The sequence below is a fragment of the Buteo buteo genome, chromosome 16 (genome assembly GCF_964188355.1).
Source record: "Buteo buteo chromosome 16, bButBut1.hap1.1, whole genome shotgun sequence".
Taxonomy (NCBI): domain Eukaryota; kingdom Metazoa; phylum Chordata; class Aves; order Accipitriformes; family Accipitridae; genus Buteo; species Buteo buteo.
In genome coordinates, this window is record NC_134186.1 from 2,794,547 (window position 1) to 2,806,829 (window position 12,283).

The following is a 12,283-nucleotide window of genomic DNA, read 5'->3' on the forward strand; positions in this document are numbered from 1 at the left end:
TCATCCCTGTGGAGTTTTGCAAGCTATTTGCAAAGCAGCCCACTCGAGCACGTGGAGAAGCAGCCTGGCCTCCCTCAGATGGGGTTTGGGAAGAGCGCAGCCCACACTTTAGGATGGGCAATTGTGTTTCTACCACAGGTCCGAGACAAGCCCGGGGTGCAGGTGCCGGGGTCGGAGAGGGCTCACAGCCCGGCCGCAAGTAATGCCAGGGGGACCACCGGCACACACGTGCCTTCCCCCGTGCCGGCAGCGAGGGGACAGGGAGCAGAGCAGGGAAGCAGCAGCTCTTTAAGCCACGGCAAGTCACTCGCTCCCCATCCCTGCTCTGCGAGCCCAGGCACGTGCGGCTCCATCTGGCACGGAGCAGGAGAGCCGCTCCACCAGGACACAGCAAGACACGCTGCCTTTGCGGCACACGCGCCAGTCAGTCCCGGCTCCTGCCAGCCATTGCTCGTGATCCCCTTCCATCCCCCGGGATGACTCAGTCCCAGTCTCTCCCAGCACCGCCGGGAAAAATCCCAGGGTACTGCACCACGGGAATCTGCTCTTCGCTCCTCGGCAAGGCAAAGGCAGGTGCTCTACCAGATGGCAACAACTCAGCTGAACATTAAAAGATGTATCCAGCATCAAAACCAAAGGAGTCTGAGCCCACGAGCCTCTCCGTTTGATATACACCATTTTGGACCATAGCCAAGAAGGGAAGTTATTTCTGGACGTGCTCCTTTTGGCCAGGAACCCACCCGCGCTGGGCTCTGCCACCTGTACATCCACCTCACTTCTCTTAGTTAGCAAAGACAACCCGCTAAGGGACATCTAGAGACCTCAGTGGTCTGGACCTGTCATGCTCAGCCAGGTGACAAATATGTCCCGTTCCCCTTTGGGATTGCATTCAGATTGCACAAGGCAGACAGCAGATGGGAAAGTCAGGCTGTAGCTGAACCGGGAATAGCATCTACATTGCTGGTAATCACAAAATATAGCTGCAGAATTCAGACAGGCTGGGATGTCACCCGGCGCACAGGAGATGGATTATATTTCTAATTTCACTCTAAGTCTAAGGGCAACAAAGGCAGCCAAGTTAAAATACCTTTTGATCTGCGACACGTCTCCCGTGGCTTGTAAGGGGAGGTTTACAAAGATCAAGCCGTGGAGGAGCCAGCACCCCGGTGAAATAAGGCGGCAGCTTCCGAAACCTCTCCGCTAGCAGCAGCAACATTCGGCTCTGGGGCCACCCTAGGACAACCCCACCAACACAGGAAAGAGCTGATGCCGTTTTAACAGTGAAAGTTTGCATTTTGCAAGCTTCTGTGAGGGGCAGTCTGGAACTGAGGGTCCTGCTGCCTCGACTGCTAGGAATTACCATTGCTTCACCTCTCCCCAGCACCCCTACTCCCATACAAGGTTACCGAAGAGCCCTGCCACACACAGCCCGACACCAGCAAAACATCTCACCCTGACACGCTTCGGGTCCCCACGTGCAACAGGTTCATGGCCTCGGTACAGCATCGTGAGTGACGGGACGGGGAGATGCCCGGCTGCGCAGCCACATCGCTGCGGAGAGCGAGGAGCCAGAGCAACTCGTGAGCGTAACTTGTGTGGAGCCCAAGGGCTGCACATACTCGAGATGTTAATAGTGCAGATTTAGAAGGTCACTGTCCTCAGCATCACTGTTTGCCCTTGAAACATCCTTGTCAAGGGAACAAGAATCATCTCCTGCCTGAATTCTGCCAAGGCATCCATCTAAAATCCTTTCTTTGTCTCGCGCTAAACGCAAAACATGCATTAAATCAACACCCCTGGTGTTTTATGACCCTTTTCTCACTAGAGAGGCAGTGCTGGACTCCAGGCAAGCAGGAGGCATTCCCCAGCCTTTAGCTCCCAGAGCCATTCTCATCCATTTTCTGCCTCAGCTACGCAGCAAATATGAGGGCGACTCGAGTTTATAATGCAAGTTTTATGAAGCACAGAGCTACGACACGATGGAAACGCGGTGACAGGACGGGATTCGGAAGGCAGCGCTGCAGAGCTCTGTGCAGATGCGTGCCCTGCCCATCTCCAGCCAGGAAATCACTTTACAAGGCTGCAAATATACTTCTTCCACTTCTCATGGGAAGTCCTGAGAAGGTACAGCTTTAATGCTGCCCCATTTCTACCATGTATTGATCAGATATTGGTGTTCTGGAGCAGCAGAGAGCTCTCATCAATTAGGAAGACACTCCCTGCTGCATTAAGCCCTGCAGATGGCAGGCAGAAGCCCTCAAAGGCTGACTCAAAGAGCAATTGCTTTCTGTATTATTGCATTTTCAATACGAGACTAATCTCTAAGAGGTTACATTTATTCCCATCATCAAAAATTGCTAACTGGATGAACGATAGCCCCAGCAGTCAGAAAGCAAGGGCACCACAGGGATATCTGCAAATAACCCCAGCAAAACAGGACAGAGCAGCAAGGAGACCATTGGTTTGCCATAAGGACAGGGTACACGGGAGGGAAGAGGCCCCTCTCTAGGGAGCTGCCAGACTCTAAGTTACAAAGCACATGATAGACACAGCCAGATAATAATTCCTAAAGAGGTGTCAAGAGAAGACAACGGACCAACAGAAGCTCTTGCATCCCGTGCTGGATGATCCACTACTGTCAAAGACCATCCTCCAGAGAACCTGCTCCCATCTTACGCCAAATTTCAGACTTGGGGAGGCTGGTTCACACCGCAGTACTCAGGCGGTGGAAACGCAAGAGATTTGTGATCTGAGGCCTCCATCTGCCTGGACTGACGATGTCCCCTGTCACCTGAGATTTTGCAGGCTTAGCGCAAGGAGTAAAACTGAAAAAGAAAAGAAGGAAGTCTGGGGAAGGGGAGGGTGTGAAGAAGAGCAGGAGGGTGTAATTGGTGCCTGCAGAGATGGTGCTTTTGCAAAGAGAAGAGTCCTGAGACACAGGTCAGGAATCCCAGACTTCGGGAAGTGCTAAAGGCAATAATTCATATTCTTTCAAAAGTGAGTAAAGGGACAGCTGTGGATCCCGCATCCCAGCTCACGTTGTCAGCAGAATGGCCTGACCCAGCTCCTGCGCTTTGCAGGAAACCAGAAAACCAAAGATGAGGCCTCGGTGGGTGACAGGAGAGGGTGCAGACAGCCAGAGCCACTGGAAAAAAAGGCCGAGATATTCATTCCTCTGTCTCACAGCTCGCTGTTACCACCTTGCTGCCAGCAGAGACCACAGCTCCACTAACTGCAAATGTCACGTAAATGTTCTTCACCCAACAAACTGACCCAGGCTAGCACCAGTCCCGCCTGCAGCTCACACACCTACCCAGCTCCTCCTGCAGAGCAGAGGTGCACACAGTGCTCAGCAGCTGGAAAAGACCTGGGCAGTCATCACCTCCATCAGTCAGGGACATCGTAATCCCCTGCGGCACTGTGCGGTGACTCTCTGAATCCTCTCTCTGGCCTGAATCGCTCCCGCTTGGCTTCAGTTTGGAAACCGGACCCAAGCTGAGGCCATTAAGGAGATCAAGGTAAGAGCAGCAAAGGGCAGAACAGCTCACAGCCCGCCGTGGCATCCAGCCAGGACTTTGTGCCTGGCACCCGAACGCAGGTGCTTCAGAGGAAAGAAAAAGCTCCCCGTTCACGTGGGCTGCTCCACGCGTTGCTTCCAAATGAACACGTTTCCAGAACTCAAAGAGCTGAGATGGAAGGGGCAGGAGGCAGCAGGGGAGAGTGCTCAAAGCAGGCAGGGTTGAAATCTTCTGGAGTGCTTTCTGATGCCTTGATCTACCAAGGCAAGCAGCACACACACGGATCGCAGAGACAGTAAAACAAATCTGATCGCTGTCTAGCTAAGAGGCATTTCTTTCATGCTACAGCAACTGCTTCCTGTAATCAATTCACTGCTGAGGCCATGAGACAACAGAACATGTTTTTTCCCCAAAACAAGAAGTTGATTTCAATTGATCTGAAGGTGGAAACAGCCTCCTGTTATCCCAGAGAGGCCAGGACCCTGGAAATTGCCAGGTACCCCTCGGAGCCTCTTCTGCTCAGGGCCAGCTTTCCCTAGCCCCCATGTTTCTGGACCAAGGAGGAACTGGCAGCAAGCACCGCTGCCAGAGGGAGAGCTGGCCCAGTAACTTGCTGAGTGAGCAGAGCCCTGGCTGGGTGCAAGGGAAAGTGCAAGCCGTGCTGCGGGATGCCCGTGCTGAAGCCCAGATCCATTTGTATTCCACAGGATCCTCTTCTCTGCCTGTTAGCACAACAGACAACAGGGTCCCCCTCAGAAGCCAAGGCTGGGATGAACGCTCAGCACTTGCTCTGCTCAGCAGAAATGCTGTTTCTATTTGAGCTCCTGTAGCTATGCCCTCCTGCTGAGGATGGGTTTTGCCATAGCGCTGGTTTGTTAGACTGCAGTGAGCAGGGTCTTACCGAGATTCATCACAAGAGGTGCAGGAGCATCACTTCACAAGTATCCTCTCCAGAGGATGCAGCACTGCTCTGCAGACTGGAAACCCCAAGGGATCCGAGGCAGGGGGGCAGCAGCCTGGTGTCAGGAGGCTGACAGCTGGTCACATCACGATATGATATTGCAGCAGAGACAGGTAGGCAGCAGTTTCTTGTCATAAAAGCTTGACAAAACTGGTTTTTAAATCCCTCCATTTCTGAGCTGATCTGGGTTTTTTTAACCCTGTCACAATTCTCTACCACAGAGGACTGGTAATTTCTTCTTCTATTTCTCAGCAATCCCTCTAGAACAGAGCACAGCAGATTTCCCTAATTCACATTATCAGCACCATTTGCCTCATGAACGACAGAAGGACCACCTGAGATTAAAAGGAAAGCTGTTGCCCCTTGGGTCTTCCCCTCTCATAGGCTACACGATGTCTCTGCTTTTAGCCTCCTGCCTCAAGAGCTATGCAGAGTTTAAATCCACTGCCCACCAAATGAACAGTACATGCAAAACCTCTCTTAAGGAGCAGAAAATCTATTCCCTTCCTAGGCTGTTAGACGCCATGGATAATTGATACATGACTCCATGAGATAAAGAAATAAACCATTCTTCCTTCCGGAGGCCCCTTCTGCCTCTGACTCTCAGAGCTGGGTAGCCTTTAACCTTGAGTTCTTGCATTAATGCCTGCACACAGCCAGAACAGGGATATCGCACACGCACTCAGCTCATCTCCTGGGGTTTCGCTTTCTTCTGCCCCTGAATAATGGCAGCTTTGTCCTCTAGTAAATGAAGGAGCAGCCAGTTTATTGCAGGCCCAGCTTGTTCTCAAAGATAAACCCAGTGAAAAATGTCACCTGCTGATTTGAACCGCCCTGAGTGCCTCTTTAGCAGCTGCTCTATCCCAAACACCCATTACCATCAAACAGGTAGAATAATAGAAGTGTATACAGCATATATACATAAACATGAGAGCTGGAGGAAAGATGGCATTTCGTCTCACAGCCCTGCAGGCCTGGCTTAGAGAGCTGCTTTGTTTAGGAGCGACAACAGCCCAGATTCACAACGAAGCTCCGTCATTGCCCCGTTGGCACTGCGGCATCCAAGGGCAGAATTCACAGCAGCTGGACACCAGGTCCCCTGCAGATCGCCCAGCTCAGGGCAGTAAAGCAGGACCCTCAGCAGGGATGGGGGTCAGGAAGCAAGTGTCCTGGCAGCACAGCAGAGTCGCCTTGGACTTCACTCCTGGAGGAGTTTAATGCATGTCTGCACTTAGAGAAGCTGTGGGGGCTCTGGCGACGTATCAGTTATTACACAGCTACAGGGCAGAGGAAGGCAGGAAAGTGCAAGTGCTGTTTGCAAAACAGCTGCCCAGAACCGCCTCCCATCCCAGTTATCACTAGCAGACTCAGCTCCGCGAGCACCAGAATTAATTTAAAGCCATTTCCAAGCAAAGGCAAACAGTTTAATTCTGCTGCCCTTTGTCAACCCTGCTTTGATTTCTTACTGAGGTCCTGAAATAAATGGAAGGCTTGGATTCAGCTTAGCAGAACACAAACAGGAAAGCCATATGATAAATTACCTTTGCAGGCACGAAGGATTCACCTGGGACAGTGCTATTACCTAGTAACCAGGAAGCAACCGCCGGTTATCAGCGTCACATCTAGCTTTTGCGAGCGCAGCTTTCACCTATGATGTGAGTATGTGGGAGACACCAGCTCTCTCATTACTCCCGGGCGAAGCAGCTCCAGCCTCACCCGTGGGGCGATGTTAAAGGAGTCGTAGCAGCAGCAGCAGCATCCTGAGACTTGGCAGCTATCCACAGCCCTCCTGGGGTGTTTAAATTTACTGTCATCATTAAGGACAAAGACGCAAATGTCAAACGCAAGGCATCCTGTAATGGATTTAACGCAGGCTGGAGAGGAGTTAACTGAAATGCAGAGCATTCGTCTTGCTTTAAGTAATTATCCTTGCAGGAAGAATACTGCTACCAAAAGCAAGTCTGCTGTAATTTCTGTCACCTTCCTCCTGACCCCTTCTCCTATTTAAAATTTCTGGCTAGCTTTACAGAAAGGAAAGCAAGACTGGCTCATTAATGAAGGTACAAAGAATAACTACAGCAGGTTGGGATGGAGTCCACACGGTAATCAAAACAAGGCTTTGTAGTTAGCACTGAATTCCTGCTGTCTCAATTACGTTTGTGGAGCCTACCCCGTGCTGCACGCAGCTCTGCTGTGGGGAGACTTTTCTTTGTGCCTTATTGGCTGCGCACAGTGGTACTGTGAGAGCAGTTTCCTTGACAACATTTTTTTTTTTTTTAATAGAATCTTTTTTTCTTGCCCCACTCCATGGCTGCAAGATCAGGCCTGACTTTGAATCCCAGTTGCAAAGATACCAGGAATACGAATTAGCATTACATGAAAAGGAACACTCCAAAAGCCTTTTCCTAACACGAGGTCCCTGTCCCACACAGCTTGCAGTGCGACCAGTGGCAGAGGAGCTAAAGTAACAGTTGGGAAGAAAGCGATTATCATTAAGTTGTGCATTATGCAGTTCTTCCTCCAGATTTTTTCCTGCTAGCCTGACAACATTTTGTTACCCTTCATCTTGGTTTTGGCGTCTAGGGAGGAGAGAAAGGAAGAAATCTATGGCGTATACCTGCCCCACCACAAGCTATTCCAGCACGGGTCACGCAGCAGGTGCTCTGCGGTACAATACACTCTGGTTGACTCCTCCAATGCACCAGCCAGCCCCTCCATCCCCAGGGGGTCCATCAAAGCTGCATTTTATCTCCCCTGCGCCTGATCTGACGGCAGGAGACCCACTGACTCACTCACTGCCCTCAAGCAACAGAAACAAAAAAGCTCATCTCTCATTATTAGGACTAGTCAAAAGATCTTCCAGCAAAACAGATGCTCCCCTCCCTGCCAAACGCTGAAATGATGGGATTGAAGCGTTCTGCAGGAACATATCGATCCCATCATAGTTCTCAAAAAAGCAGGAGGCTCTGCCTGCACTCCTAGCACTTCAAGCTCACAGGCAGCAGGGCTGAGCAGCAGCGAGGACTGGATGTCAACAAGCTGCTGCTATTTTAACATTTCCCCCCAACGCCACTCAGTGCCAGCCTGATGGGCTCTGCTGCCATTTTCTCTAAGAAAATCTCTTATTTCAGTCCTAAAGACATTTACATGCCACACAAGAACGTCCTCTTCCCTTTTATTGTTAGAAACTGAAATTTGAAATTGAAATGGCAATAAATCACAAAGTAGCACAAGAGTCAGCCTACATGCAGAATAAAGGTACCCCAAAGCACTAAGTCTAGTCAATTGGAATAACCAGCTCAGCAAGGCCGTGCCACCCAGCAAGCTAACGATCCGACAGCCCTCTGGATAACAAGGACAATAAAAAACAGAAACAAAACAGTAGCCCAGGAAGGTCACAAGCTCCATACGCAAGGCCTTGCCAAAGACAGCACAAGGGCTTTCTGAATATTATTTCAGCCAGGGGTTCACGCTGTGCTCTCCATTCTCTGCAAAATACTGCAGATGTTAGTAGCCCCAGCCTCCCTGCTTTGCTGGGAGCAGGGGGCCTTTCACAACATCCTATCCTCCAACTCACTGCATGCGCATCCCCTCAGGGTGCTTGTCACCGAGAGGATTGTTTCAGTAAAGGACTCCAGTCATCAGCATTCAGTCCCTGCTTTCCAGCAAAGCGACTTCAGGAACCACAGAGGATGTCCCACATCCTGGGACCAGATTCGCTCCCTCGGTTGACTTTGTGCAGCCCTAAAGGACTCAGGTTATTACTCAGTGATTTTGGTTTCCCTTGCAGGACAGAGAAGAAGTGATTCCTTACCCGGTTCTTCTCCCCCCGTTGAGCTCTTCTAATCCATCCACAGATTGGATCAGGGGTTTTCCTCTGGTGTTGGCTCCCGGTGTCCCTCGTTTGTCTCCATCTACAGAGTTAAGCCCTGTAAGAAAGGGCACAGACATAGCCACCTCAAATTCTAGCTATCCTCCCAGTATCACTGCAGCCACTGCCAAAAGAAACCAGCTTTTCTAGCAGCCTCTAAATCTCACCCACAGTTGTTTCTTCAAGAGGCAAGCTCCTTGCCAGTCACACCACTACCCCCGCAAAGCACTCGGGGACTCAATTACCTAGTACCAACCACAACCCTGAAATGAGGATCTGCTCAGTCGTCCAAAGAGAAATGCAAAAGCCCAGGAAGGGGAGCTCCTGTCCTGGGTGGTACAGCTGCACCAACCAACAAGTCTGTCAGCCCGTAACTTTGTGACATAGCCTAGTTTTCTTTTTTGATGTTGTCCCACCAATTAGTAGTAGCAGGATCTAGACTAAATACATGGCATGAAAAACAATTAAGACTTCACTTACGTCACTTCATTCATTGATGACGGTGATTTAAGTTCTGATGAAACAAGCAGTCAGAACAAGGGAAGGTCCTAAGATTTGGCTCCATACCAAAGGTTTTGGTTTTCGCAAAAATATTTAACACAGGACTATCAAGGTAATGATGTCTACATAGCCCTTGGGCAGCCTAAAATGAAAGGTGTTCCAGATACACCTGTGAAAAGCATTACCTGTTAGATCCCTTTGGTACTTAATCAGACATAAATCCAGTTCTAGACAGCATTCCCTCACATCTCCACTTCCACAGACGAGTCAAGGGGCTAATACCCGCAACTTCATATCCCTACAAATTCAGCCAAACCAGCCTCCAAGACATACAGATGAATATGGCAGCCCATTTACCAGAGCCTAGTCACTTACTATAGCGCTCGGCTGCAAATTACCATGTGCTCCAAGTGCATTAGTCCAAGTATCTTTCTGTCTTTGTTAGGGAACATCACAACTCAGAGCCAAGGCTCTGGCCATCTTTAGCATGCACATGAACATCGTCGTCTAGAATGGTGACACTACACAAATCCAGAGAGACAACAGGTTTGATAGAAACCTTAACATTTTACTTCAAGATCTGTTTACTGACAAAAAGCTGTTCTTCCCCTCCCCCAAGGAACACGTACTTAAAACGCTCTCTGGAAGTGATTTGCAAGCATTAAGACTAAGTTAAATGATTTATAATTTTTTAGTTAAAAGAACATACACTATTATAAAAGTGCCAACCATGATTCCTGCAGTTTCTTTCCCCATACAGAGTCACTCCACTCTGCTTATCATTCTTAATTGCTCCAAAAGTAGCATCTTAAGTGATATAAATATGCATGTGATTAAATGTTATCTCCAGTTAAAGTATCAGTATCTGAAGCCGCCTAGATATTAAGAGAAAAAAAATAACAAGAGAAACAAGTAACTCATATCATACAGGAGTATCTCAGCTCCAATTAAGTGCAAGATATTTTTCATACTGAGTAGCCTTTGATTAACAAGATATTTCACTTTTGTGCATGGTAACCAAAAAGGCAGAAACTTTGAAAAACAAACAAAGCAAAAAATTTGGTGTTATAAAAAAAACCAAACAAGCCACAAACCTATACAAGTACAGAGAGGAGCTGGAACTTCACAGTTACTGCTGCCAGTCTCACAGTCAAAGTGGTTTATTATCTCACTGCCAACAGGGACTGAAAATTTGTTCTAGTACACTAGTGGGAAAAAATCTGATAAATATTGGAAACACGATACTGATTTGCAAGTAACATATTTCTTTGATGGCAGCAAAGCAAAGCTGATTGGATTGTTATCTGTGAAGCCCAGAAAATAGCACCATAGTATTATTTAAATAAATTATACAGATATGCAGTGGTATTCCACTACCAAGGCAGGCAGACTGACTGGGATCCAGGACTCTAGAAACTCACTCATTGTTACCCCAAAACAATATCACCATTCACGCTCTGCCAGGTGGCAGGGTGTCTAGTCTTGTCCAGGGCACAACAGAAGGTTTTGCAACAAATCTTTGACAGTTCTTGGGAAAGTTCAGAGCTGTTGCTTGGTTTGGGGGTTTGTTTTGTTTGTTTAAGGGTAAGTTTACACTTTTTTAAACAGGTAATTTGAAAGGAAGAGAACTGTTCCTGTCTGCAGCACTGTTCCCTCTTCTCAAATGTAGAACAGCCTTTCCCACCAGCAAATCCAAGCCATGTAGTACCCAGTGATTACTAATACAAGGGGCACGGGCAAACTTGTCCAAAGGCCTTTACAAATGAGATTAAAGAACATTTAACATTAATGAGCTGCAACAAATTCATCAAGAGCCAGAGGGAAGACATTTTACTGCAAGAACTTTATTGCACTACGTTCAAGTGCTGAACCAAGTATTGTGCCTACTGGACATCGGTCACAATTCTGCTCCCCCCATTTGTGTCTACACTGTATGACAGTCTGCACTTTTCACTATTTTTCCTCAATTAAGGTTGCAGAGTCACAGTGTATGATAATTAATACATTATAAATCAGAGTAAAACTAGGGGGAAGAATGCAAAGTTATACATATAGCATGTAAAATTTTTTTTATTGTTCTTCGGAAGGGCTTGGGGTTTGGTTTTTAATCCAGCTCAACACCTTCCCCTCCAATTTGACTTCCATCATTTGTCAAATCAGCTTTAACTACCAGTATTTCACTTTACTAAAAACATCGATTTTAATTTGCAGAAACAGTTAGAACATTAGGCTTCTAGTTTGTGAGGGGAAGGTAAAGGCCAGAATTCAGCAATTTCAGCATCATCTACCTTCCACATGGACTCAAACATTACCAGATACGTTAATTCCCTAATGTAGGCACTGACATCACAAACACTTTTGCATCTCCTTTATCTATTAAAGAAATCAGAAACGTTACACATCTTAAAGGGAGGAAGGAACTCAGTACAACAATACAGCTTGAGTCAGGGTACAGACCGAGTTTTGTGGAGTGCAGCCATGGACCTCAAACAGGTCTGTTGGCATATCTGTAAAGCGAGGGGCTTGACAAGTACCATTATTTTTTGCTTAATTTCATAAATCCCTTCCAGGAATAGAATTCTAAAAGTCCATTACCTGTGTTCTGAAAATTCTTGCGCAGCTAAGCTGCAGACTAAAAGCAGAAGTCTAGAACAGGAAGAAATCCTGTGAAGGCAGTTCACATCGCCAGCAGCTGAGGTATTGGTAAAAGATGGGTACCTGCCTACACCTACTACAGGCACAGACCAACAAAAGCCTTTGGTGCTCCACAGCAAAAGATCACAGCAGAGTATGACCCTAAACCTGTATTCAAAGCCTTCAATGGCTGAATATTACAGACATAATGTCAAGTTGAAAGCATATGAGGTCACTACTGGGGCAGGGCACTAAGTTAACACATGTTTGGTAGAAGTAGCCTAGCTGAAACCGCTTATTAGAGGCCTTAAAATGACTTGTCTTGATTCATTCACTGACAACACCAATGGCCCTACAAAGAGAACATGGTGCCAGTCCACACTGCAAAAATCAGCATATGCACGGTCTGCCAATGGTGAATACGATAGGCATGTTGGTGTGTAACTAGAGATTCTCCCTCCAAAAGAGCCTAATAAAAAAATAGCAAGGCAATCAGTGGTTAAACTGAACTGTACGTGAGGGCTAGTCTGGGAAAATACCCATACTAGGCATTTATTCATGGACCGCATTTCTGTGTGTGTACCATCTTTACCTCATATATGACACAAATTAGACCCTCCCCCCTAATCCTGAGTTACTGTATTCAGCAAGCCAGAGAATCTGGACAGCAGCAAAAAGCCTTTTCTTCTTCCTTATGACAGATATATCAATTTTAAGTCCTCGTCTGAATTGCCCCTTGCTCACCTAGGACACTTTTGAACATCAGTCTTCTGCCAGGATAGATATTCTATCTAGCAA

At 47.7% G+C, this 12,283-nt stretch overlaps 1 protein-coding gene across 1 annotated transcript in view; it reads right to left on the reverse strand.

The window, feature by feature from the left end:
• The window catches only part of ADGRB2 (adhesion G protein-coupled receptor B2), a 111,150-nt gene extending 102,720 nt beyond the window's left edge, over window positions 1-8,430 (reverse strand). The window contains 2 exon segments of the mRNA XM_075047302.1: window positions 8,294-8,337; window positions 8,340-8,430. Of these exon segments, the coding sequence (XP_074903403.1) occupies window positions 8,294-8,337; window positions 8,340-8,430 (135 nt within the window).
• Between the last annotated feature and the right edge of the window lie 3,853 nt (window positions 8,431-12,283).